The sequence below is a fragment of the Lepisosteus oculatus genome, chromosome 19, assembly GCF_040954835.1.
Source record: "Lepisosteus oculatus isolate fLepOcu1 chromosome 19, fLepOcu1.hap2, whole genome shotgun sequence".
Lineage (NCBI taxonomy): Eukaryota > Metazoa > Chordata > Actinopteri > Semionotiformes > Lepisosteidae > Lepisosteus > Lepisosteus oculatus.
The window spans coordinates 15,390,487-15,416,816 of NC_090714.1; the positions used below are offsets into that span (position 1 = coordinate 15,390,487).

Genomic DNA, 26,330 nt, shown 5'->3' on the forward strand with positions numbered 1-26,330 from the left:
GTGGTCACTATGTCTGCCTCACAGCACTGGGGTCCCAGGTTCAGTTCCAGACCTGGGCTGCTCTCTGTGTGGGTTTCCTCCAGGGGCTCCCACAGTCATACTGTAAAGACATACAGGTAGGTTAACTGGCTTCTGGGAATACTGGCCCTAGGTGTGAGTGTGTGTGATCGTGCCCCGTGATGGACTGGCCCTCCCATGCAGGTTGTACCCTGCATCACACCTGCTGCTCCAGCTCCCCCACGACCTCCACTGGAAGAAGCCATTGGAAAACGGATGGATGGAAGTTCAAAGGATCATGTGCGATCCCGACTCTGGAGGACCGGGAGCGCATTCTGGAGCAGTCAACCTCAAAAGGATTAGAACTTCCTCTTGGGAACATACACCGCAGAAATGAAGTGGAAACGGAAATTTATTACACGGGGAACCCAGGAATTAACAAAAATCTGAGAGCTTTATTTCTCCTCTTTCAACGCATCACAGATCTCTTGTAACAAAATATACTGCTCACTCAAAATCCTGACTAAAAAGTACAGATCAGCAATAATGATATCTTTGAATATTTACAATAATATAAATACATATAAGAGTTTAACTCTTTAAATCTTGTCAGAAAGTGGAAAAAAAGCAGCTTTTGTAAATTACACCAAAAAAAACCCAAGAAAAAGCTATATTTTGAAAATGAATGCCACTATGTACCAGAGGACGTACAATCAAGAAAAGGTCTGGTACAAGTCAAGTGTAACATCTGTGTACCTAGGATACACAGTTACAGTACTAGAACAATGAGAATTACGGGCAGGATCACATGCCAGTAGAAACTACAGCCCGTTCCAAACGCAGGCATCCAGGCCTGAATTTCAAATGACTGTGATGAAGTGAAAACTAGTGTGACAGTGTCCACTGCCTTTGTGCACTGAGTCTGATCTGTGTGGGTTCCCTTCATCCTGGCCTGCACAGACATATACCATTGTCCTTCAGGAGATCCTGCCCTCCCACTCTCCCCCAGTAACATACAAACACACATAAAAGTCTCTGCAGTATATTTCTTCCATCTTCAATGTAACTTGATGGGGGTGCTACAGAAGCATCCTAACTGCTTCTAGAGCAAAAATGGCTCCCAACCTTTCTAGAAACAACCCTGTGCTTTCTGTCATGGGAAGACACATGGAGATCATTTCAGGAGTAATTCTTGTAACGGAGTACAGCAATAAGGTACAGTGGGTTCTCCACTGTGTGGGGTAGGAACTTCCCTAGGCCTGAGGAGGGGAATATCCAGCTAACGATTCCAACAGCCTCAGCAATCTTACAGCTCGACTGAAAAACATCACGCTGTGTGCGGGTGGACAGTTCCCTCAGTTTCACTACACTGCTCTTGGAGAATATAGCAAAAACAACAACAGGTCGGGAGACAGCCCATTTGAAACAGGCACTGGTCAAGGAGCCAGCACCAGCTCAGAAATGAAGGAGACTCTTGCCAGCCTTTGGATTTTGTCCAAACAGTGTGCTGGGCTTCCCCAGTTTCAAACACCCACAGCAAGGAGCCCTACTCCTTGACAAAGCATATTTACAAAATGAAACGGTGAAACTATTGACCTCACAAAAATAAAATAATTGCAGCTTCTGTCAGTTAAGAGGAAAACGCACATAATGCAGGTAACTGTTCATCCTGCAGTGCAAATCTCAACATGTTATGGCAAAATAAGATAAGTGGTTAACATGTCTGAGACCAGGCTTCAACTTTACAGAGCCTCCAGCAGCAAACCTGAACATTCAAGATTTAATGTGGAAACCTCTGGGCCGGATCAGAGTGAAATTCCACAGCTGGAAACATGTCAGGAGTCAAGCAGGTGTGGCCAAAAGAGGAAGGGACAAAGGTCAATTACTCCTGTTCCATGTTACTGATCACTAAACTATGATACCCATTCAGGGTCAGGCCTGACCCAGGGCTGAGACATGTCCACAGTGCCGAACAAGCATGTTTCCACGGCAGCACAGATCAATACATAGGCTTTAGAGTGCAAATCTCCGCAGCTTGGCCGTTTGCAACCATGGCCCATGAAGATGTAGAACAAGTCTTTGTGGATTTTAGTTTGCAGTTTTCAGCGAGTTAGAAAGTGGTCTTAAAAATGCAGTTTCGTTGCGATGGCGTTAGCAGAACACTAACGTCATGTCATGGCAAATGGAACCACAGCACACTCTCTCCCTCGTCAGCCTGCAACATGAAGAAGTAGGGATCTGAGACATTATTAAATGGGCCCGATATGTATGGAAAATCTTAATGGGTTTTCAACAACAACCAACCCTGAAAGGAGACAGCACTCTCCTTGTTTAACTCAGGAAAGCAGCACAGAGGTGAAACACACATTCAGTATCTGGACAGACGGAAATATAGACCCTGAGCAACAGTGTATCTTGAAGACTAGAAGTGGGAGCTCTAGCTGGTGAACCCCAACCTTCCAGCACTGCAGAAGAGCCATGTGTGAAAATGGTCTTGCCTGCAGATGACAGAGAAGGGTCGGGGGTGGTGACCATGTGCACAGCAACACAGGTGGGTCCCCAAGTCCCTTGCAGGGATCTGGGGAAACAGGAGGCACTACTTCCCCTTCAACTTTGGAAGCTACTGGCCATGGGAGAGCAAGAAAGATGATGTTTGGTTTGGGCAGGTGTCCTCGTGGCCGCATCCCTGAGTTCAGAGCCAAATTCACAGCAGGCCGGAGTCTTTGGCCATCTTGTAGAAGATTCCTTTCTTGGCGAGAAGGTTGGAAGGAGAGTCAAACTCCACGATCTGACCTTTATCGAGAACAAGCACCCTGCACAGAAGAGAATGAGGATCATCACATATTGGTCTTTTCACTCATTTTACCAAGGGAGAAAAAACGATAACGAGAAGAACATCTGAAACAAAACAGTAAAACACCAAGCCACGCTCCACATCTTCCCTATCCATTATGTCCTGCAGATGGAGGGCTGTTGTCCATCTCCCACACCCACCCCCTCCCGTGCCCATCCAGCGGCCCCGCCCCGCCGTACCGGGTGTAATCCATGATGGTGTTGAGCCGGTGGGCGATGGTCAGCACCGTGCACTCCTCAAACTGGCTGCGGATGGTGGACTGGATCAGGTTGTCCGTCTCCAGGTCCACCGCGGCCGTGGCCTCGTCCAGCACCAGGACCTTGGTCTTCCGGAGGAGAGCCCGGGCCAGGCACACCAGCTGGCGCTGCCCCAGGCTGCACAGAGAGGCCGGGGAGGAGAGAGCGGGCGGATCAGCGCACAGCACTGGCAAGAGTGGCGAGACGCAGAACAACAGGCGGGGGCTCTTGGAGATCCCAGAGGGGAAATGGGAGAGGAAAAACAGGAGCGACAGAGCAGGGGGGAGAAGACCTGAGGCCTCTTGCTTTACCTGAGATTCTCTCCCCCCTCCGAACACTCGTGGTTCAGCTTGTCCGGCAGCCCCGACACGAAGGTCTTGAGGTGGGCGAGCTCCAGAGCGTTCCACACCTCCTCGTCCGAGTAGCTGTCAAAGGGGTCCAGGTTCATCCGCAGGGAGCCGGAGAACAGCACAGGGTCCTGGGACACACAGGGGGTCAGGACACACCGGACCAGGAATTACTGACCAGACTGCCTTATGTGCAGCAGACCTGAATATGACTAAGTGGATCTGCCAAAACAGTGCAGCTTTGCATTCACTTATACTAATTTGGGGCTGAGCCCATTTTTGCTCATGTTCTTAAAGGATTTCAGTTCCACAAGGGCAGTAATGTGACAGGGGACCATAAACGTTGACAGAACTCTGTAATTAGACATAATATAGAACACAGTTTTTAAGTGCTGCATCTCGATCAGTCCGACACGTACCTGCGGGATGATGGTGATGCGGGAGCGCAGGTCGTGCAGCCCCAGTGTGGAGACGTCCACTCCGTCGATGCAGATCTGCCCCTGCGCCGGCTCAATGATGCGGAAGAGCCCCAGCGTCAGGGAGGACTTGCCCGCCCCCGTGCGCCCCACGATCCCCACCTGCAACACACAGGCCCCGTCAGAACCGCCCCCTCTGCGTCGGGGCCCCGCCAGCTCCCCCCCAGTCCTGGCACGCAGACGGGCCGGCTCACCTTCTCACCCCCCTCGATGGTGACCGCGATGTCCCGCAGAGCCAGCTCCAGGTCCTCCCGGTAACGCAGGCCGAAGTCGCGGATCTCGATGCGGCCGGCCGTGGGCCAGCCCCTGGGTGGAGCCGACTTCTCCAGCTGCCATGGTGCCTGAGGACACAGAGCGCCATCGCCAGGCAAGGTTATCAATGTTTCAAGCCCCACGTGAATACCTTAACCTCCGTGAAATACACTTAATAACGAGGGAAAGAAACAGCTGGATGAAATCCTTTGATCAATTAACTACCAAAGGGGCTTGGAGGGCTGAATGTCCTCTCTTCTCCCGTTGTAGGAAAGGTTTGCGGCCGATACCTCTTTCTCCGTGTCTCCGTACTCCTTCACTCTCTCCACGGCCACAATGTTGGTCTCCATCTCCGAGGACATGCGCACCAGCCAGTTCAGAGAAGCGGTGATCTGCGGGAAAGGGGAGAAGAAGAAGAAGAAGAAGAAGAAGTTACAGCAGTGGCCTGGCCTCTAAAGCAACTGGGAGCCAACTGGGTGGACGCCAAAAGAAAAGTCAAAGGACGGAGCCAGGCCTCACCTGCAGGGCGTAGGATATGGAGAGGCCCATGCTGCCCGGGCTCAGGCGGTCTCTGGCCATCACGGCAAACAGCGACGCGAACAGAACGATGCAGTTCCCCACGTACTCCAGCCGCACTGCCAACCACCTGCCAACACAGCCAGAACCCACGCGGTAACCCAGGCGTGGCACAGCCCGACACGCCCCGAATCAGCCCTCCACCAATCCAACAACCACGCGGGGAAACCCAGGTGCTTCCCCGCCCCCAACCGTAAGGTCTACAATGACACGAAGGAGAGCTGGGCGGCACTGAAGAATGTCAGTTTGCATCCCAACGTAGAAAGACCTCCATGTACCCAGGATTTGAACCTTGGAGCTAGGAAAGGAGAGTCTTGTTTTGTCTGCTTCTTATGTACGTGCCTTACCGGCGGGACAGGCTGTGTGAGTGGCAGTACCTGTTGGCCACGATGCTGGGGTAGTAAGCCTTCTGGTTGTAGTCGACCCGAGAGTCGCTCTCCTTGATGAAGCGCTCCTGGTCCTGGAAGGCCCTAATCACGCTGGTCCCCAGCAGGGTCTCGTTGAAGTGCGAGTACACTGGCGAGCGGCTCACTGACTCCAGGCGCTTCAGCTGCCGAGACGTGGCCACATAGAAGCGCTACAACACGGGGGCGAAGGGACAGAAACTCGATCTGTGATGATCCCGTTCCAGACAGCACCAGACAAGCCCCGATTCGCAGAATGAAGTCATGAAGAAAGCGACTTGCTTTCACCAAGAAACCATGGCCATGATTCCGTGTACAACATAAGGTACTTCTAAAATCCACTCGTGCATCCTCTGGGCACAACAATTACTGTAGCCAGCATGGCTGCTGACGCGTCTGCTGAACAGCAATGTATACACTGAGCTTCTCTTAAAACCAGTGTCGCCGCCCTAGAAAATGAGGGCTGTGCTGTAGCTGTTCTGGACCCAAGAGCTAGGTCGCTACAAAGGTCAAAGGTCACCGACCTGCACAAAGAAGTACAGCAGGCCGAGGGGGGGGATGATGACAGCGATCATGGGCGTGGCGATGAGGATGACGATGCACGCCCCCAGCACGTTGAACAGCGAGCCCATGAACATCTTGATGATGCCGGGAATGACCGAGTCGATGGTGTCCGTCTCCTTGGCAAAGCGGTTGACCAGGTTGCCGCTCGGCGTGCGCTCGAAGAAGGACATGGGCGAGCGCAGAACGTTGTGCAGCATGGTCTGGTGGAGGTACCGCGAGGCTAAGATCCCCCCGATCGACACCGATACCGAGTAGCCGAACACCGCGATGCCTGCCAATGCACAAAAGACGAAAAAAACTGCGGACACCAGACAATAACATTGCACAGCGGGAAATACAGCAGACCATGAGAGGAAAATTCAACACGCAGTCTGATCGAATGGAGCTGCTGCCAGCGGTATGTTACTCTTACTAGATATAAGATTAGCCAAAGCGCAGCTCCAGAAAGGAACAGAAAATGGCAAGTGGGACACTGACATACCTTGGCACAGCCCCAGCACCCCATACACGCTCAGCCTGACCTCGGTGTACTGCTGAGTGCCGTTAATAATGTGGTCGTCAGTCCACAGGCTCAACCAGTAGTTGGAGGCGAGGGAGGCGGAGTGGTGGCTGAGGAAGAGGAAGATGCTGAAGAAGGAGAGGAAGATCCCGATGGCCTTCATGTACTCCCAGTACACCGACAGCTTCACCTGGGGATGAAGGAGAAAGGTCAGAGGGTACCACCAGGCTTTACAGTCCTGTAGAACACGCGTGTTCCTGCTGTTGGCAAAGACGGATGTTGTATAAGTCTCACACTGCCAGAGACAAAAGCTGCTGGTTCTAACTTTCATTTTCTAATGAAAGTATCCGTCAGTAACAAAGCCTGTCTCTCACTTCAACACCTCCTGCAGTTCCCATGTTCACTGCTAGGAGACACCCCCTTCCCCAGTTAATATCAGAAAACTGGCTTCTGTGTCCTGTTTCTCTACACGTTTTTTTTCTTAGGTTTGTAAGACCTCCAGGACATCTGCTGTTTAAACATGCCAAGAAAGTTTCACTGAGTTGTCCAGCTTGAACACAGGGCAGCCAGTGGCACAATCTGAACTTTTGTTCCCGGAGATGTAGAAACGTCTGCGCCGACAGTTCTTCCAAGCAGCCATCGGTACTCAGTTCTACGACATGATTATAAACTCCGGGAGAAACGCCCCCCACGAGCACATCAGGATGACGAGACCGACGCCCAGCACGCTCTCACCTTGCCCGTCTTGGCTTTGTCTGCCTCAGTGAGTCTGCCCGCCTCCTTGCCGGCCCCCGGCTTGCTTGGGGTCTCAGCGGAGCCGCTCTTCAGGAGCGCTTTGGCAGAGTCTGACCCCACGCTGGAGGTCAGGCTGTTCTGCCTGGAAGAGAGAAAGGCCACGGCGCTCAGGACAGGGAGAGAGAGAGACAGCAGCGGCCCCCACTGCAGGAGTGATCACAGAAGCGAACGCCCCCCCCCCCTCACCTCAGTGCTGCAGGCCCTCCATTCTCCAGGCCTTTCTGTTCTCTCCCCGGGGAGCTGCTCCGATCTGCACCCAGAACCAGAGACAGGTCATCAGCCAGCGCAGCAGCAGCAGCGGCAGGCTCTGCTGCACTGCACTCGCTTTCCACACTGCACTCTGCCACTCATCAACTCAACGCACTCAGCGATGGCACCGAGAAAGCAACAGCGAGCCAGCTTTCTCCGTGCTGTCCTGAAGTGTTTAAATATTTACTCAAGAAATAAAAATATTCTAACCAGGTGGGTTAGTAGCTAATAGGCGTCTAAGGGGTTGGTTTACTAACAACCGCCTTGTTGGAGCTGAAGGAGGCGTAGCAAAGGGAGCAATCCTGTTGGTCTGGGAAACGGTCTGACATCTGAGGAAAGGAATATTTGCAAAAGACGAACTTGACTCTAAAATCAGAACTGAAACGGAAGAGGAACTTTCTACAGATTGATTTCTAAAGTGACTGGTCACGCGAACCATCTATCATCAGACAGATCACTACATAAGTTGTAAGAAAAACACACACCCTAGATGACACTAGATGGCGGTATAAAACAAGCATTTACACATCAGCACTGCTGAGCCAGCTGATGGATGACAGAGCCTCTGAGAAGCAAAGGGGCCCAGAATTTCCACTTTCCAATTTCCAGAATGAGCGTGGCGCCTTAAAGTGGTAGCAGGGCCGAGAACAATTTTATTTATTTTTTTTATTTTGAGGCCAAACCCAGATGAGCTCTGCAACCCGGCTTCTGTCGGAGGCTCTGCAGCAGCAGCAGCAGGGTTCGGTGGAAGACGGCGGGCCGGGATCGAGCGGATTCAGAGTGAGCCACGCTCAGCACTGCAGTGCACAGTCCCACTCCGCTTCAGAGCGGTGCTGCCCGTCGGGGAGGGGGCGGGAGGTGGGAATGGGTGGGGTCCGAAAAGCACAATTGCGTCATTCATTGCAGTCATGCTGGATCATAAACTAAATCATTCTGCATGCAAAACATGCAGGCTTTAGGTCCGGGAACCAAAGCACCCGCACACCTTCTGGTTTATCTTTGCCCTCATTTTCATCCCCTTCTTCTGAACAGCAAAGGGAAAATAATAACAGGGACAAAAGGGGGCACGCAGGTCAATGATAAAAAAAGGTTTAGAGACAAGCGAAACAAGAGAAGGTTACAAAAAGGTTAAAAAGTGGTAAGAAAATGGGTAAAGTAGTGCTCTCAACATGAAAAAGACCCAACAGAAAATAGTAAAATGGGAAAAAGACAATTAGAATGCAATATCGACTGATCACTGGATGAAGATATGTAAATTTCAACACGGATCCACACGTTCACACACACCTGCCAGAAAAACCTGATTTGTTTCCTCATCAGCCACAAAATACAAGTTACAGAGAAGGGAACCAGTTCACGGTGTTGGAGGTTATGCGGAGAGCAAATGTAGATTTGAATAAGTAATGTTTCTGTATTTAACCCCCCCCCCCCCGTCTATGCTGGCACAACAAAAATAGTTCTAAAAATGTTTAACTGTAAACCGAAAAAGAAAAAAGCTAAATATCTTAAATAAAATAAAAAATAGTTTCACCTCAAATCAATTATCCATCCACACTTTCATTAAGAGAAAGCTACTTATTCTTGTTCACGGTCATAGAATACAGTAGCCTATCTTGAAGGCACAGAGCACAAGCTGGAGGAACACACAGAGAAAACCCACGTGAACATGGGGAGAACATACAAACTTCACACAGAAGGTGCCATCAAACAAAAGGTCAATCTTTACATCTACCAACGCAAGATCAACCCAGGGACTTTTCTAATGTAAAAGACAGGAACAGTAACGCAGTAATAGTGCGCATAAAGAGAGATATAATTCAGAGACTTTAGAGAACCCCTAAGCAGCCCGGGCGATTCTGGCCGAGGAGCTAGAAGGAGACGGACTCACCTGGCTGGTCCTCCTCCTCGCCCTGATCTGCGTTGGCGTACGTGCGGAGGAATTCGGAGAAGGCTCCCTGCCGGTCCATCAGCTCCGAGTAGGAGCCCACCTCGGTGATCTCCCCATCCACCATAACGAGGATCAGGTCTGCCTGAGGCAGGAAGCTCAGCCCGTGGGTCACCAGCACCCTCGTCTGGGCAACACAGGACACCGCCATTAACGCCATATAACAACACTACTCCGCACGCCTCTCAGTCTCTGCCATCAATCATCTCTTACAGCCCAGCCAAGGCTGTAAAAAGTGTAGAGTTCAGATGTGTATTGAGTCTGAGGCCCTGCAGTCAGCAGGATGCGTACTGCAGTGGGATAGACGCTGTTCTCGAGTCTAGTGGTCCTTGCTTTAACAGTGTGGTGCCACTTGCCAGAGTGCAGGGGGGAGAACAGTTTGTGGCTGGGGTGGATGGGACCCTGAACGATGGGATTGGGCTTTATTGTGACAGCGGATGTAGCAAATGAATCCATTCTAAAAATTACATCAAGACTATATGGATTAAAGAACTACAGAAAGGAGCATCCAGGAGCAAGCGGGAGTTATACCTGGCAAGCAGAGATAACTGTCAAGTCCCACCACTCCAAGAGGCCAGCACCTCTGGTCTTTGCATGCTTTACTGGACTTAAGCTTCCAAACGTTCTCCATCACCCGGAACACACCAGCTGCTCAGCCCCCCTCTCTCTGTGCCCTCTCCGTACGGCGCCGGCGCCTCACCCGGCCCCGCAGCACGCCCCGCGGCCCGATGACCTTCTCGAAGATGTGCTTGCCCACGTGAGCGTCCACGGCGGACAGGGGGTCGTCCAGCAGGTAGACGGCACAGTCGCAGTACACCGCCCTCGCCAGGCTGACGCGCAGCTTCTGGCCGCCAGACAGGTTCACGCCCTGGGAAGGCAGAGAGCGCCACGTCAGCCGCGGATCGGCCACAGCCGGGGACAGGGGAGAGCAGGGCCCTGGTCCGCCATGAGCTTCTCCCTGGCCAGCCAAGCCTCGCAATTCCTATGAAGACTCTAAGGCAGGGGGGGTGTCTCCAGTCTTGATCCTGGTCCCTCTGCAGACTTTTCAAGATAGACCAGTACCTGAACGTCTGGGAGCCAGTAATGAGCTGATTTAAGAGATTAAGTCATTAAGTGCAGTGCTCAACTTAAAGCCACAAACCAGCCTTCGAGACCAGGATTGGGAAACCCTACTCTAAGGAATCCAGTCGTTGGGGTGCTCAAAGCTACACTGCACTAGGAAAGACGATGGCCTGCAAGACAAAGGTCAAGACAGTCGGAGCGTCTCCTGGCAGGCGGAGGACGGACGAGGAGTAGGTGTGGGCGCTGGGGAGTGAGCTACCTTCTCTCCGATCTCAGTGGCGTCCCCTGCAGGCAGGATCTCCAGGTCGGGCAAGAGGGCACAGGCTTCCACTACGCGCTGGTACCAGGCCTCCTTCTTCTCGCGCCCAAATATAACGTTCTCCCGCAGAGTGGCATTCTGGATCCAGGCCTGCTGGGGCACGTAGGCCACTGAGCCCTGCGCGCAAGGACACGGAGCGTGAGATTTTAAGCTTTCCTCAAACGGGGAACAAAAACAATCACTGTTGGTAGGCGGAGAATATAAAAAAAATAAACAGACACGAAGAACAGCGAATATCAACAGCATAAAAATCGAACAAATCATTCAAAAACTCATATGCACCATCTAATTTTAATAAATAGTGAAAAGAAATTAAATGAATGCCCACGAAATTGATGCAAAGGAGTACGGAGGGGATCCGGTACAGGACAGCACTAGAGGTTTACCTTGACAGAAACCTGGCCCTCCTGTTTCTCCATCTCGCCCAGCAGGGCTGACAGCAGCGAGGACTTCCCTGAGCCCACATGGCCCACGACGGCCACCAGCGCCCCCTCGGGGATCCGCACGCTGATCCTGCAGAGACGCGCAGAGATGGGGAAAGGAGCAGGAATATCAGAACATGACTTTTCCCACATGCTCTGCAGGGCGATCCTGGGCCTAAAATCAAGGCTCTTCTCTTTGATATAACTAACCCAGGAGAAACTAAATTCTGGAGATTTCTATTATATCACTTGACACCTATGAAAATATGAACCAGGTTCTTAAAGAAAGCAATGTTCTCCGACTTGCAATCTCTCACAGAGAGTTTTTGCATTGGCAGTGAAGGAGGAGAATGAGTCCACTACCTCTTTAGAGTGGGCGTATCTTTTTTGGACCAGCTGAACACGCCATCAACAATGGAGATGCTATCAGAGGCTGGAAAAAAGGGAACATTTCGTTATCGCACCACTCAAACATGCCTGCCAACATCCCACAGCCCCAAGCACCGAGTTCCTGCCAGGCCTTCAGCATTTGGCAGCTTGCTCACACAGCCCGGGGCTTTCCTACATAGCACACAACGCTACATCGCTGAAGCATGGGAGAGGCCAGTGGTTTCTGCTTTTGTCTTTCCTGGAATGACCCCAAGTATGACTGCGAAATCCCAACAAAGTATCCTTGCTATCATAAGTCTCCCATCTCCCAATCCTAACCCCCCTCTTCCCCCAGTGCGGAGTGGCAAGGGTCACTCACAGCCAGCGGTGATTTTGCGGTTCACACCATCCTCATCCAGCTCCTCGTGGGACAGGAAGACTCGCAGGCGCTTGAGGGACACGCTGGCCTGCGGGGAGAGGAACGGGCCGACAGGTGAAACCCAACAGCACGGGACAAAAAAAATCACTTTGCACAGGAACATGAAAGTGAAACACAAGCAATACGCCAGAACCCACAACAGAGGAATAAACAACCCAGAACCCTTCACTAACTGGATGGCCGAGAGCTTTTAGGTGTGAATGAAGAAATTGTGTTCTCCCAGGTTTTATTTCCTTTGACTTCTGACGGGGGGGGCAGAGGGAGGGGGGCTGACCGCCACAGCGAGCCAGGGGCCCGGCGACTGACCTGGACCATGCTGCTGATGAGCATGGGCAGCATGTTGAGGGGGAAGCGCAGGATATTGAAGAGCGCCAGCGACACAAAGGCCTTCTGCGCATCCAGCACGTTCCTCTCGTCCACCAGCACGTACACCGCGAAGGTCGACAGGGCCACCTGCAGGCGGACAGACAAATCTGGGTCTCACTGGTGCCCGTGCCGGCGACGCGAGCGCGGGGGCCCCGCTCCGAGGACACGCACCAGGAAGGGGGTGCAGACCCAGGTGAAGGTGGACACGGCGGCCAGGTAGGCGCTCTTCTTCAGCACGCGGAGCTCGGTCTCCCGGATCCCCAGCACCTTGCCCTGGAAGGCCAGCTCCCAGGCGTACAGCTTCAGCACTTTGATCCCATTCAGGACCTCGTTCATCAGCTTGATCCGGCTGTCCTTGCTCTTCATCTGGGCCACCTGCTCACACAGTGCACACAGTCTCAGGGCGCCTGCCTGGCCGTCACCAGAAAACCCACAGTAGCCTCTGTCTTCTTGCTACAGTACAAAATGACCCACCTAGCAATAGCTAAGCTGTGCCATTCCTGCTCTGCAGGCTCTCTTTTTAGCTGATACTTAGACATTTCTGAAAGTTCGATTAAAACAGCAAGCTTTCTGAAATCCCCCCCAATAACAACTAACAGGAAAGACCTTGGCACGAACCTCAGCCCTAATGAGGAGCCCTTTATATTGTCGACATGCCTCCAATTAGCAAATACTAACAATCTTGAGGAAGCTGTGTGGATTGCCAGTTCTCGCCTTCCACCCATGACTGAACTTCTACGAGAAACCTTTGTTCCTGCTGGCAACACATCACAGCTACTGTGTCTTTCAGAAGCTCCTGTCCAGCGCATTCTGGAGCTTCTCCAACAGAGAGGCGCCTCTTCACTGTGATCTGCATCCAAAACTGATGCTTACTCGCCATTTCGCCAGGAGGAGAACAAACATCCTGCTCAACAGCCTACCAATTAAACAGGAAATCCGCCACACGGGGGGCAAGAAAAGACTCGTCCGACTGTCTCCGAGTTTCACCTGGTAGGTTTTGCTCTTCATTGCAATGACGGCATTCACCGGCACCATGAAGACCATCACTGCTACTCCAGCCAGCACAGAGGGGCCCAGGTTCTGCACAGAGATCCTGCCATTAATAACCTGCCAAGCAGGACACTACAGAGCTACTGCAGGAGTCTCAAAAGCAGAAGTCATTTTAATCAGAAAGGAGAAAAACAGGGACATTTATTTTAACATGGTCTGGTACAATAGACATAAATCAAAACTACTGACTTAGCATTCATTTTAACTTAGCATTCACAACTTAGACCGTGTTAGGAACTTTAACACACTGCTAATCCATTTGATTTAAATACATTGCCCTTGATATTCATGGCTCGTGTGAACTGTTCTGATATTATCTGCGCAGGTACACAAATCACAGCTCATTTGGCAGGGCTGGTGCACCATGTTACCGATGGCGAAGCCCCCCCGCCATACCTGCCAGAGGAAGTACAGAGCCAGGATGACCTGCAGGGGGGCGGACCAGATCATGTTGATGTAGGTGACCAGGTCCATGAAGCGCTGGGCGTCCACGGACATCAGATTGACGATCTCGCCCACCATGGAGGTGCACCTCGCCGCGTTGGTGATCACCAGGGCCTGAAACACACTGCGACGGTGAACCCCGTGCGGGTCACGAGAAACCAGCAGGATTGAGACGACGGAAACCGCGCCCGTCGTTCTGAAGCGCAGCACGGCCCTAGACGCGCGTGACGGGAACGCAAGGCCGGGCCCAGCCCATCCCAGCACGAAGATCAACTTCCCCTGCCGCCGCCAAAAGCACGTGCGGCCTGACACACCTCACCTTCCTGTACACGGCGCCCACGATGGCGGTGCGCAGCCTCATGCCCGTCACAAAGCACACGTGGAAGTACTGCTGCAGGATGAGAGTCTGCAAGCAGGCGCAAACGAACAGCAGGGCTGTGTAGGAGTAGCCCTGCCAGGAGGGGGCGCTGGGGTCGTTCACAAAGAGGATCAGCAGCCTATCGGGGTAGCAGCAAAGAGAGAATTCTGAGTTAGCCCGTTGCCAAGGTAGCGGCGGGGGGAGGAAATCCGTGCCTGGCGTATCCAGCTCATGCCGTTACTCCCACAAAACACTGCTATCATGCCATCGCCCATGCACTCTCGACCCCAGTCATGTTCGACATCGAACAGCAGCCGTCATCCGACATCTGCTGCTGGGCTTCTGCCCCTCGCAAAGACGCATCTAAAAACATGGTGAATCCATGCTGAAATTTAGACAAATCAATCCCACAGCCACCCAACTTTCGGTGGGGGGGGGGTGGGAACACAATGGCGTGCTCACCATCAGCAATTTTTTTTTTTAATTCTTAAAAAAAGCTGGGCCGGTTCGGAAAAGCTCAGACACGTCCCCTTCAAACGAAGTGATGTTATGTTTGAATCTGGGCTGGATTAACCCTTTTCGACCTGTAGAGACTTGAGAGTCCCTCCAGCAGAAAAAAAAAAAAGTCTATGAACTCTGAATCTGGGGCTCAAAGAGGAGGAAAGGAAGATCTTCAGTAAGCACTAAACGGCAGAATCAACATGCATACTGGACAAACTCTTAATAGCCTGCAATATTATAATATAAGCCTACAATAAGAGAGCATTTTTTGCATAAAATTTCAGGCCACAAAGTGTTAACGTATTACAGGCTAGCAGGGTCCTTCCTGACATTTTCCAGTGCTGCAATTCTAAGCACAATCCAGTGGAAAACCGTCCCAGCAAGGCTCCCTGTCCCGGGATATACAGGCAAGGGCCGGGGCCCCGGAAGCTCACTTGAGGATCTCGGGGCCGACGAACATGAGGACGTCGTGGATGATCTTGTAGACGAAGGAGACCAGGAAGTGGGGCCCGAAGGCCAGGCACAGGGCCATGGCGAGAGACGGCTCCTGGGCTTTGCGGGGCTCCTGGACGATCAGGACCTCCGACTCCTCCGCCGGCGCCCCGTCCTTCTTCTCCCCAGCAGCAGCCCGCGCGGAGCGCTTCGGGGAGTACATCGTCTTGGCCGCGGGCCTGCGAGGGGCGCGGGGAACACGCAAAGACGTGAGGAGAGCCCCCGGGGGCGGCTGCACGCTGCAGGAAACTCAGGAGTCAAAGCTGACATGCTTGACACTTACACAACAAATAAATGGCAAAGCACTGGGGTGACGAGGGTAAGCAGAAGAAAAGAATCTGCAGAGGTCGGCATGAAATGTAATTTCACAGAGGGATTTGGAAGCACAGCACTATAAAACCTCCTAACTAGGCAGAAGAATGTGACTTCTGTGGGAGCCTGCTCTTCCAGGGACAGAGAGGAACTGCGTGTTTTAGGGTCAGAATGAAAGGGACAGTACTGGAGAGAGGCTGCAATGGAGGGTTTCAGGATGGCTATTAAGATGCCAGTGCATGGGAGGTGATAATGCTGACTTGTGTGACGCAGGCCCGCAGTAACTCCCCTCTGTCCTCGCCCCCCCTCCACCCAGGGGAGGCAGGGAGATCCAAGGCAGGGTCCATGACCCTGCAATTAATACCAGAAGACAGCGGGGACACAGGATTTCTAACCCAGCATCTGCACAGAACGTTAAATATTTTTTGCAGAGGACTGCATTTGGTGGGCTACTAGGAAGATCTTACAGCTATATCCAGATGCCATTATCAAGTTCTCCATGCCTCTCTCACCAATGAAAACGTCCTCCCCTCCCCCCTCCCAGCAAGAGGGCACTGACCTTTTGACCTTGGCACGCTGGCTGTTCCAGCGGTGCACCAGCTGTGGCACCACCTTCTGGGACTTGTCCTCCTCATTGAGGGACCACAGGTCTCGCTCCTCCAGGGGCCGCCTGTAGCCCTGAACCATGAGCCTGCGCAGAGAGGAGGAGAAAGAATGGGGCACACGACGCAGGGATTCGACCAACGCAGTCTAACCCAGCGCTGAACACCTGTCCTTCGTGGTCATCGTATCCACAAGTTACCATTCAGTCTGTGCTTTCAAAGGCCATGATTATGGGGCTTATACTTTTTGGCTTATATGGACCACTTGGCACTTTTCAATGATTCCAGTTGCCAAGTGTTCAAAGATCTATAAAAGCTCCTGGTCTCTGCAGTGCAATTGTGACATAACACTCCTGTTAGAGGTGTCTTCACAGTTCCACTCGGACCTGAGACCCAGTCTGGACCTAAAATAGCCATACAGTGGTCCGGTCTTTTCCAGCTTTGTTACTAAGAGAATAAAAGAACTTCTGATCTGAGCTCTTTCCTGGTCTGCAGCTCACATAGTGTCCATTTTAAACCGGTTTGAAAAGTCAGGGTGATGGATTCGTTTATGAAGGAGGTGAACACGAATACACACTTCAGGTCAAGAGGCAGGAAAATGCCAGGACTGCAGACTGGGAAGCATTCGTGGGTCCTGTGGACTAAGGACTCGAACCCTGGCTCCTATTACAGCTACAGTGCCCAAGAAATAAGGACCCAGTGCCTCAGCATCTGCACGAGGCTTCCAACCCTTTTCGAAGGTTCGAAAGCCTGCCTCGCCGAGAACTTGCGCAGAGGACGATTGAAAATGGCCAGTTTGGGCAATCCGGTGATTTGTTATGCAAAGTCTCAAATCCACCAGCACTCCAGTTAAGTCTGCAGTAAAAACGACGCGTTCACGAGAAGGTACTTCGTTCAGTGCGTTTATTGAATGTATTGTTTTTACCTTTTACACAAAATAAAACTGGTTTAACCTGGCAGCCGTGTCTATAGGCTGATTAGGGAGCTAGGCGCTGCCCCTTCAGCTCGGACAGGTGTCCAGACTCCAGGTGATGCTGTGGCTTTAATACTGAAGTCGTGCTGGGGAAAACAAGCCTTTCCTTCTCCATCAGTCTGGGCAGGGTCTACTAATCGCTTTACTTCGGATCAGGTAAATAACTGGCTCCCGGCTCAGGCTGGCTTGATCTATTTGGACTCGCCGAGACCTGCGGTTGGAACCTTAGTGAGCATTCGGGTAACAGCACTGGGAGACACGATGAAGCCTCTCACGTCAATAGTAACATCAAAAGTAATTACAGGCAAAACCATCCCTCAGCTCTTCCCGGGAGCACGACAGAAGATAACGGGACAGGGCCCGCACGCAGAATCCCGAGCCGAGGTTTTGAAGCCTTACCCAGTGATCCACCAGAAAGTGATCCTGGAGAGAAAGGAAGCACCCAGCTCGGGACAGGGATTCTGAAAGAAACGGAGGAAGACCCACTGCTGAATCCGTCCCAGCCATCAGCGTGAAACACCTCATGCGTTTACCACGATACTGTAAAATATCATAGCGCTTCCGTGGTCTGAATTTCAAAATGATTCACAAGGGCCATGTGACAACAGGATTTCACTAATCCTGTTGGATGCCTGATCAGGGAAAAGACCCTTACTTTCTCTTACTTGAATTAATTTGGATTTGGCTACAGCATAACAGCAATCGGATCAGTTTAATGTGAACCAGTGCAAGACAGGTCTTGTGCACAGGTCTATCTGCATGCCCCTCAGTCATGGGCCGTAGAGTAATGCAGTCAGCACTGCTTCATGAAATTCAACTAAATTAACTTCTGTTGAAACCCTAACTGTAAATGTGCTGCAACAACCTGATAATGAATTACTAATGTAACCTTGGAAGCAGCCGAGGAAGGTACGTCTTGTGATAGTTAGCTGGGGAGGTTTACTGCACAACACCGCGTTTTCAACCAGGTGGAAAAGTGTGGCATCGCCAGCGCCAGCGCGCGGGCAGAGAGAAAGCAGACACTCACCGAGTCTTTGACTGCCTGGGAGAAGAGGGGGGGCTGGTCCGACAGACAGGACAGGAACAGCTGGATGAGCAGCAGGGCGAAGTAGGTGAAGAAGGTGAAGTATCGGAACAGGTCCACGCCGGACGTCTGCACAGGGAGACCAAGGTCAGTGCTCGCAAAAGGGAACAGGCACAGGCCAGGGAGAACTGGAACACAATTTGTTCCTCACACCCCATGACGTTAGCAGACCTTAGAGCAGCAGCGTTTGTCGCAGACTTGCGTCATAAAAAAAAAAAGCTCAGAATCAAAAGGCACATTCTTAAAATATGGGGACAGGGGAACGGAATGCCAGCAAGGGTTATCCTAGAATTGATCTCATTTTGATTATCTCAATTTGGTCTCGGATTAACCCGTTCTGTCTGCCTTCCCTGACTTGATTTCAGTTTTTAAAAATGCTGCCGTTCCAGACTGAGCTGGAAAGAGAGATGCAGACTTGAACGCTACCAAAGGCTAGCACTTGCACACTGAACAGGCAGGGTCCCACGTCTTCAAAGAGAGGCCAATATACACAAGACAGAACCAAAACACCAGTTTTTCTCCAATACTGGATTAGTCTTCTCTGTGACTTGAGTCTGTACCAGCATAGCTGCCTATCGCTCTTCTCTTACACAGGTAGAGAAATGTATGTATTTGCAGTACATGGGAATCACCCCCCACCTTGTCTGCCTCTGACAGCAGAGGGCACCTGACCACCTCACCTCGCTGAACGCCTGCAGGATCTTGGACCGGAAGCTGATGGTGCCGCAGATGACCGCGATCACCCAGAAATTCAGCAGCACCCCTGAGGACTGGACCCCCTTCATCCGCTCGTACTGCACCAGAAACGTGGCCAGCAGCTGCCCGTCGCCCCCAGAGAGAAGGAGGAGAGACACGCAGTCACAACACTGCACCGCGCTCGCCCACAGTGCAGAGGCACACACACTGCAGGGCAACAGGAAAAGCTGAGGACTTGCAATGGACATGGAAGAAAAGCAAAGACACCTATTTGCTTTGAGCAGAACGAGGACTAACTCTGATTTACCTCATACTGAACATAAAGGCACGACAGAGGGGAGAATGAGCTACAGCGACATTTTCAGTCACAAAAGCAGGTCCACAAAGAGATGCAGAATTCAAACAGTGGAATCATTGTACCCAGCTATCGCAGATGCCCACTCTGCTGCCCCCCTGATCTGGACAATCGCGCATGGGGAGCTCACCATTGTAATGCCAAGCAGAGTGGGGCTGACAAAATAAACAGGCGCCTTCGCCTGACCCTGGCTTCTTTCCCAGAAAGAATAGAAAACATCTGCCCAGCAGACAATCCACAGCAAGAACCCCGTGACCTGAAAGAGAAGGGGAAACAAATAAACCCCATTGTTTAAACCGATGGGCTTGCTCGCCACGTACATTACCTTTCAGACTGAAGCCTAAAGTACTGAGGCTCAGATTTCGTCAACTGGTCCTTGAACTGCTCTTGGGAGAATAAGCTTTTGTGAAGAAGGGGCACACCTTGTCATAGTCAATGCCAATAAATAAGCAAGTAGAGAAAATAAGCACCTGACCATTGTTCAACCTCTTCTCAATTACTTCTTGCACTTCAGAGCACTCCCATCAATGCTACACTGTGCTTCAGTGAACATACACGGGCTACACTTGGCAAGAGCGTAATCTGCGATTGCCTTGCAAAGTGTAAGAAGACACTGTCCTACCTCGCAAGAACAATCCGACCCATTGAGCCCATTTGACAGCGGGCAGCTAATGGATATAAGAATCTCACCCAGCCGTTTCTTGACCGAAACCGGGGTCATCGGCCCCGAGAACGCGGCTGGCGAGCTCGCTCCACACCGCCCTCTGCGTGAAGAGCACCTCCTGCTCTTGGTTTTAAACGCGCTTCCTCATGTCTGCACATGTGCTCCACTCTCCATTCTGAAGGACACTTGAACCAGGTTCCTGTGCCCTTAGAGATCTCTGCACAAGCCTAAAAAAGCCCTTCTCCTTCAGCCTGTCAGCGCAGGGGTGTGTAAGAAACCCGAGACGTGCTGCAGCACTCCCACAGACCTAGCGTTGCGGCCTACTGGCCGTTAAGTGCTGGGCTCGTGCGGAGGGTTTCCTGCCGGCCGCTGAACTCACCGTCTTGGCTTTGTTGAGGTGTGACATGCGAATGTACCCGCGGTCGTTGCAGTGCAGGTAGAGGCAGTAGAAGGGCGCGCAGACCCAGAGGTAGACACAGGGGACCCACACCAGCACCGTGTTCTGGAAGCACTGGGTCAGGTCCGGGTTGGGAGTGTACCAGGTCCGGTTCCAATCCTGACGGGAGAAGAGGACAGGGATACAGCTGAACGCTCTGAAATGGTTCTTAGCCAATTCAAAATGTTAACCCACCTCTTTAATATTCAATCATTTCAATATTTTAATAAAATCAAAGTATCTCTCCTCCTGAGTTTTGTGTTTAAGTCAAGTGGTTTCAGATATAGAGGTCAACACTGTCTCTTTATAAACAGGCAAGAAGTAGAGAGTTAATTTCTTCAATCTCAACAACCCAGCTACTAGAGACTTGAATGCAGAAATCCACACCTTGCTCATGCAGAGTTCAGCCAGCTGTTCATTACAGTTAAGCATTTTTTTCTATATAAAACTAGAGTTTAAACTGCATATCCATATTCCCCTGATTTTTCATAAAACAAACTTAAAACATTCACTCAAATTCATAAAAAAAAACAACCCGAATACTGATTTTATACACACACGCATATACAGAGAGAAAGCATTTATCTAGATCAGCAGATTTCATTAGACGCATTTGTATGAACAACATTTCAGCAAACCTGGCACAGTAAGGGAAACTCAGTTTGCTCAAGAGAGCCATTAACAAGCCTTTAGAGCTCCTGAAAGTGAGAAGGACTAAGCAGATCAAGCGAAATTACTTCAGTGGGAGCACTTTTGCAAATACCCTCCAGGGGCTGACAGCCAAAGCTCCTGCCTGGAGCTCTGTGGATTGGAGGCCCGCCTGTCACACCACAGGAAAGAACAGCACAGAAACCCTTCAACACAATGACGCCTCTCTGGCAAATGTGAAACAAATGCTGAGGCAGCCAGACAGGGCACAAGGTATTATTCTGAAGCACAATTGGGTTCTTATTTTGTAATATGGTTTCTACATAACTGCCCACACTGACTGTGTAAATAGAAAAATGCAGAAGCTTGCAATGAGTTTATTGTAACTCCTGTTAAACGGGCACCTTCACAAATGAGAAACAAAATGACACTTAGTGCAATTAAAGCGTAGGGGGGACTCCTCGCTCGTGTTGCACACCATGAGTAGCAATTAAAATTCTCCCCCAGCTTGTTCATTTCTTTACAAAAAAAAAAAAGAACTGGTTGTCCAAGCCCAACCCTCTCGACCACGGGGACGCCCCAGAGAGTTGCAAGCTGACGGAGCAGCTGGGAACTGGCACTGTAGGAAACTGCTGAGTCACTGGAGGTGTAATAGCAGAGACAGAGGATGAGTCATCGGTATATCCTTATGAATAAGGAACTTGAAAGCACCCTTTCACAATATGCAGAACTACAGAGTTCAGAGGAGGCAGAGCAGTCCAGTGTGGGTCAGGCTGAAAGTCTTTAGTTTTCAGGACCCAGAAGGGCTCACGTGTCTGGTCCTAAATATCGCAGCTCAACTGGCTGTTCTGGGCTCTTTGACAGTCCCTATAGCATCAGATTCTATGCTTTTTGTTCCTGCAACGTCATTCTCGTATTATTGTGAGTCACTCTAGCCAATAAGAAAATAAGCAATTTACAATGGTAAATCTGAAATGATATAATACCCATCTTTCTACACAGATTAGGACCATTAACAATTTGTCCAACACTCAGCGATTTCTGCTAAGGTTCAGTAGAGATAAATCTAGCTTACAGTGTGAACAACTACAGAGAGAGGCTACGTTTATTTATTTTTTTTATCGTCTTGCTGAGAATCTAAAAGGCAAATTTAATTTGACATCATCTGACAACCAGAAATCCAATGCAGCTTCTTGGTAGCCCTTTAGATGCAAGCCACAGCAAGCATGAAGTTCGGGCTCCAATCCAGAAGACAACCAGTTCAGGATGAAATGGCCAGCATGCCATTGGAAAAGAGTGGTAAAACCCTGCCAATAGATTCCAAAAGGCCACTTCCTGTGATGTCCAAGTTACGCTGCTACTCCTCCATGCACCTTGTGGAATAGGCATATGTTTCTGGGAGATAAAGGAAGTCTGTGATAAGACAGGGGAAGTTACATGCGACGCACTGTACGGTCGACACCGAAAAATTCCCGAGAACAATCCAAACAGCAAACCTTGCTTAGAGACAGGAATAAGGGCAGGACGAAAATGAGGAAATTAACGAGAAGGATCTCAGAATTTTAAGAAAAGTACACACACTTTAATAGGTTTATACAAGCTCCCTGGGGCAAAGATTAATCTGTTTTGCACAGTCCTTTTTATTATTCCTCGATGAATAAAAATGCATCCACATTTAATTAAGATTAGTAAAATATGCTGTGATTGTTATCAAACAAAGGCATTTAATATTGCCAACAGGAACCTATAAATAAAACATGACAAAAAACACACATATTCAGTGCGGTTTAGAGAGCTCGGCTATCTCCTCTGCAGCTGAATGTCTCTCCCTTCACAAGCTGTCACAGAACGGGAGGGTTAAATCCTATTTAGATCAAGGTTACAGCAAGATTAGTGCACCAAACTGCTGATCGGCAACTTTTTTGTTTTTTAGAATTAATAATCTGTGCCCAAGAGCAGTGTTGGCTTGGATGGTTCCAGGAAGAAAAAGCGGATTATATGACACTGAAAACTAACGTGTTTCCAGGACAACATTTTAATTGACACAAGCGCTTGGAACCAGATGACAGCCGTTCTATGAAATTCAGGTTTCGTTCTATGAAACGAGTAAGTTGAGAGCAAGATTAAAACCAAAATCTGAAAAATAGTTAAAAACTAACATCGAGTTATTTAAGCCATCTCCTTCTGCTTACTGCCTGATCTCAAGCTGTCATCTTAAAACATCTGACACGTCCAGAAGTCATTTCACTTTCTAAACCACAGAGAGAGAAATCAGAAGACAGAATACTGCGACACTGTGGTCACCAACCACAGTCAAAGCGCTTCCTTCGTCACAGCTCAAACGGGATTGCAAGTGACCATCCCATCGGCTCTGCCTGCTGTCCACGAACTGAGGAGACACTGGAGTGGGAGACCGATAAGGCCACCTCCTCGTGAAAGGCCGCGTTAAAAACAAACTAATCCCCTAGCCAGACCGAGAAAAACCAGTTCAGCAAACTTGGGGGAAAAAAAAAGACGGGGGGGTGATGATGTTTTGACTTCTGGCGAGAGGAAGAGCTCACAAACCGATAACCAGCAACAGGAAGACAGCACAAGCATTAGTAATGGGAAGAGCCAAAACGATCTTTGCCCCACAACCAGAATATGGCTCCTCACTGTACCCCTCTACACAGGCACCACCAGGAACCTGCACACTGCTCTTCGGGAAGCTGGAAGACCTCCAGCAGGGAACGACCACACATCGACTGGGAATCCTGCACAGGCAAGCGTGCACTATCACTGGCTGCAAGCAGCCGATCTTAGACAGATGGAAACTCAATGCAGGAGGATCTGCAGGTCAAACTTTAACTGCTGAACAGCGCAGCTACTGTATGTCACAGGTGTCTCCTCTGTGTTGTCGGAGTAAATAAAGAAACTCTGCACAGTAAAGCATGTCCTGTCCCCTGGCTGTCCCACAGATGCATAACAATGGAATAACAAATAAAAAAATAAAAAAGTTCATGGTGAAACGTCATAAAACTTTAAATGCATGGAAAACGAATAACTGAGATTTCGCATGAGGAAAAACTGCCAATTTAAAATGCGATCATTAATACACTACAAAACATTAGTAGTCAGCTGCTGTCTCATACTAGGGACTCCTCCCATTAAAGAAAGGACACGAGAAAACATGTTTTTACTGTAACAGGCTCGGTGTACAGTATCTTGACTTATACAAAGGCCAGATTTTCTGGGCTGCTGCATAACGATGAGTTGAATGGTATCGCCTAGAGCTTTTACTTAAGAAAATCGTCGTCACTTTACCAGCCTACAAGGAAATAAACCCTTGAAGTTCTAAAAGAGGTGATTCGCAAATCTGACCAGAGGTTAAAAAATGTTACACGCTTCCTGGCTTCCAGGTTTTAATAAAGAGGCTCATTCAAGCTACCAGCCTTTGAAGAGAACGCCCCAGCTGTGCACGTTCACAAATGCACTTCGCCGTTTTTAAAGGGTTCTTGTTAAAACCACTGCTGGGAATGAGTGGTGTCCATTGTTTTTTGAGGGGGGGAAGGAGTCTTGAACTTGAATCTCGCTTGCAAAATAACCCTCTTTCCCAAGCACGGCTCCAGTCTCCTGCTCGGCCACCTGTTCCGATGCCGGAGGGGGGGGTGAAATCGACAATTGATCTGCTGACGTTTTATTTTCGCTCTGTTTTGCAGCCCTGGGGGGACTCGGCGGCTGCACAGCCGAAACCCCCGTGGGACTGCGTGGATGTGGGTCACGACACAGCCCCCAGCCCGGTGCCTGTAAAGTGCCGCGTCACTGTGATTACACAGCAGGTTTCAGGACCTCAGACCTCAGCGTTTGAATCGCTGCATAAAAAGCCCGGCGGGCAGTCATTCCTGGAAGTCAAGTTTTTCCATTGCAAGTTGTTCCCCCGTAACACAGCGGCGACATATCGACACTGCACGCAGGCGAACTACGGAAAGTTACATAAAATAAACCTTTTAAAGGCATCTTAAAAGCCAACGACTGGAGGCTGCAAGAGCGTAAAAAAATACCTCCTCATTTTAATCCGTTTCAAGCTTAAAAGAACCGGGAAGCGGTCCGTTACAAGCGGCTAGGCGTGATTTAAACTTCACAGAGATAGCCAGCCTTCAGGGAATTGGATCCCCGCTGAAGAAAGTATTTTAATATGAAATAACCACAAAAGTATCCCCCAAAACAAGGGGACACCGACTGAGCGCCCCGCCGGTGCGCGTTTTCAGTATTTCTGTGGCCGTGGTGGGTCCAATGTTAATGTTAAATAGTCCAATGTGAACAACAACAACAACAAAAAACGGTACGGATTGAACACAACACGTAAGTGCCCCCTAAAACCTTAGAAAGTATCGTTATGAGACACCCGAACGAGGGGAGGGGTGAGAAAGAAAGATAGATGAAAGAAAGTCTAGATTTGGAAAGCCTCACACATGACATTTTAAAGGGCCTCGGCGCCTCTCCGGTACCGGTGTTTTTTTGTAACCCGAGCAGGACCCCATTTAGCCCCCGTTGAGGGAAACCCACACTCACCCAGAAGGGATCGGAACCGTCCAGGCTGCAGAACTCGTCAATCCCCATGGGCGACAACGCTGTTGTTGCCTGAAATGCTGCCGTGAGACTGACGGCTCCGCTCGCCTGCGCCGTCTCCTCGTTTCATAAGCCGGGCGGCCGAGGTGGCGCTGGGCGACAGGCAGGGGGCGCTCTGCCCGCTGCCGGGGCCTCTCCAGCACACTGAGGGGAAAACACCGAAACACACACACGGGTACCGCTCTATTTCTCGGTCCCCCGTCTCTATGGTCCTGCTCAGAAAGTGCCACCTCCTTTAACGTGCGGGGTGGTGTCACCGTGGAGCTCGAGGAAATATGCAAGCTACATTATAAAGCATGTATGACGAGCATCACACTGCTTCCACCCATACAAGCTTTATTTCTTGACTTCTTCCCGGTGCTTGTTTTGTGTGTAATTAGTTGAATAAACTGAGTTTTGCTGAAGTCCTTCAACCGGGGCCATTTATATAGTCATAGATAAGATAAGGTCACTTTATTGGCCATATACAATTTTTTTGCATTAAGAATTTGTCTTTTCGCATACCCCAGCTTGCTCTCCATGTGTCCTAGAATTATGTGAAATCTGCTCTCATCAAAAAAGGACTGGAAATGATGTTACATTCACAACTGGGTCACAACTGTGCTTTTTTCCAAGGAAAATGCAGCATAATCCCCTTATGTTACAAGCAGGACAATATACAAGAACCTTGTCCGAAAATCTGTATAAAACATTCAACTGAGATTCGTATTCTGTGTATTCGCCTGTGTACTGTCCCACCAGGTTAAGATCATCAAGATCTTCTTTCCTTGAACTTCAAGCATTTTTACTTCTTTTTGTGACAGACATGTTAACATATGTTAATAACATCATCTTTGTTATTCCAAGCAGTAATTACATGCTTGCGCTGCTGGAAAAGCAATGTTCTGTTGAAACCCAGGCGGTTTCTTCTCCGGCAGAGAGCTCTCGTTATCTGCC

The 26,330-nt window shown here is 50.2% G+C and overlaps 1 protein-coding gene across 3 annotated transcripts; it reads right to left on the reverse strand.

The window, feature by feature from the left end:
• Positions 1-432: 432 nt before the first annotated feature.
• Positions 433-25,508, reverse strand: abcc1 (ATP binding cassette subfamily C member 1 (ABCC1 blood group)). 3 transcript variants are annotated; one of them, XM_015360425.2, is made up of 32 exons: positions 25,338-25,508; positions 20,082-20,258; positions 19,169-19,294; positions 18,668-18,805; positions 17,931-18,056; positions 17,303-17,364; positions 15,888-16,019; positions 14,959-15,195; positions 13,985-14,162; positions 13,618-13,779; positions 13,159-13,251; positions 12,343-12,546; positions 12,112-12,258; positions 11,746-11,833; positions 11,361-11,430; positions 10,962-11,088; positions 10,516-10,692; positions 9,895-10,062; positions 9,138-9,321; positions 8,235-8,270; positions 7,187-7,250; positions 6,941-7,082; positions 6,188-6,395; positions 5,667-5,977; positions 5,116-5,315; positions 4,682-4,808; positions 4,453-4,554; positions 4,105-4,251; positions 3,854-4,012; positions 3,399-3,565; positions 3,031-3,225; positions 433-2,810 (listed from the first exon to the last, which is right to left on the reverse strand). In XM_015360425.2, the coding sequence occupies exons 1-32, from the start codon at positions 25,383-25,385 to the stop codon at positions 2,702-2,704; spliced, it is 4,611 nt and encodes a 1,536-aa protein (XP_015215911.2). In that variant the 5' UTR covers positions 25,386-25,508; the 3' UTR covers positions 433-2,701. The 3 variants fall into 3 exon arrangements, with proteins under 3 accessions (XP_015215911.2, XP_015215910.2, XP_015215912.2); XM_015360424.2 differs by having other exon boundaries at positions 8,235-8,273; XM_015360426.2 differs by lacking the exon at positions 8,235-8,270 and having other exon boundaries at positions 25,338-25,507.
• Positions 25,509-26,330: the final 822 nt, after the last annotated feature.

Excerpts from the sequence above, each read along its gene's own strand:
- abcc1 (XM_015360424.2), bottom strand. The coding sequence starts at position 25,385 with ATGGGGATTGACGAGTTCTGCAGCCTGGACGGTTCCGATCCCTTCTGG. Across the intron at positions 20,259-25,337 it reads ACGGTTCCGATCCCTTCTGG|GATTGGAACCGGACCTGGTA; the intron begins GTGAGTGTGGGT and ends TTCTCCCGTCAG. Across the intron at positions 9,322-9,894 it reads GGGGCGTGCTGCGGGGCCGG|ACGAGGGTGCTGGTGACCCA; the intron begins GTGAGGCGCCGG and ends TGTGTTGCCCAG.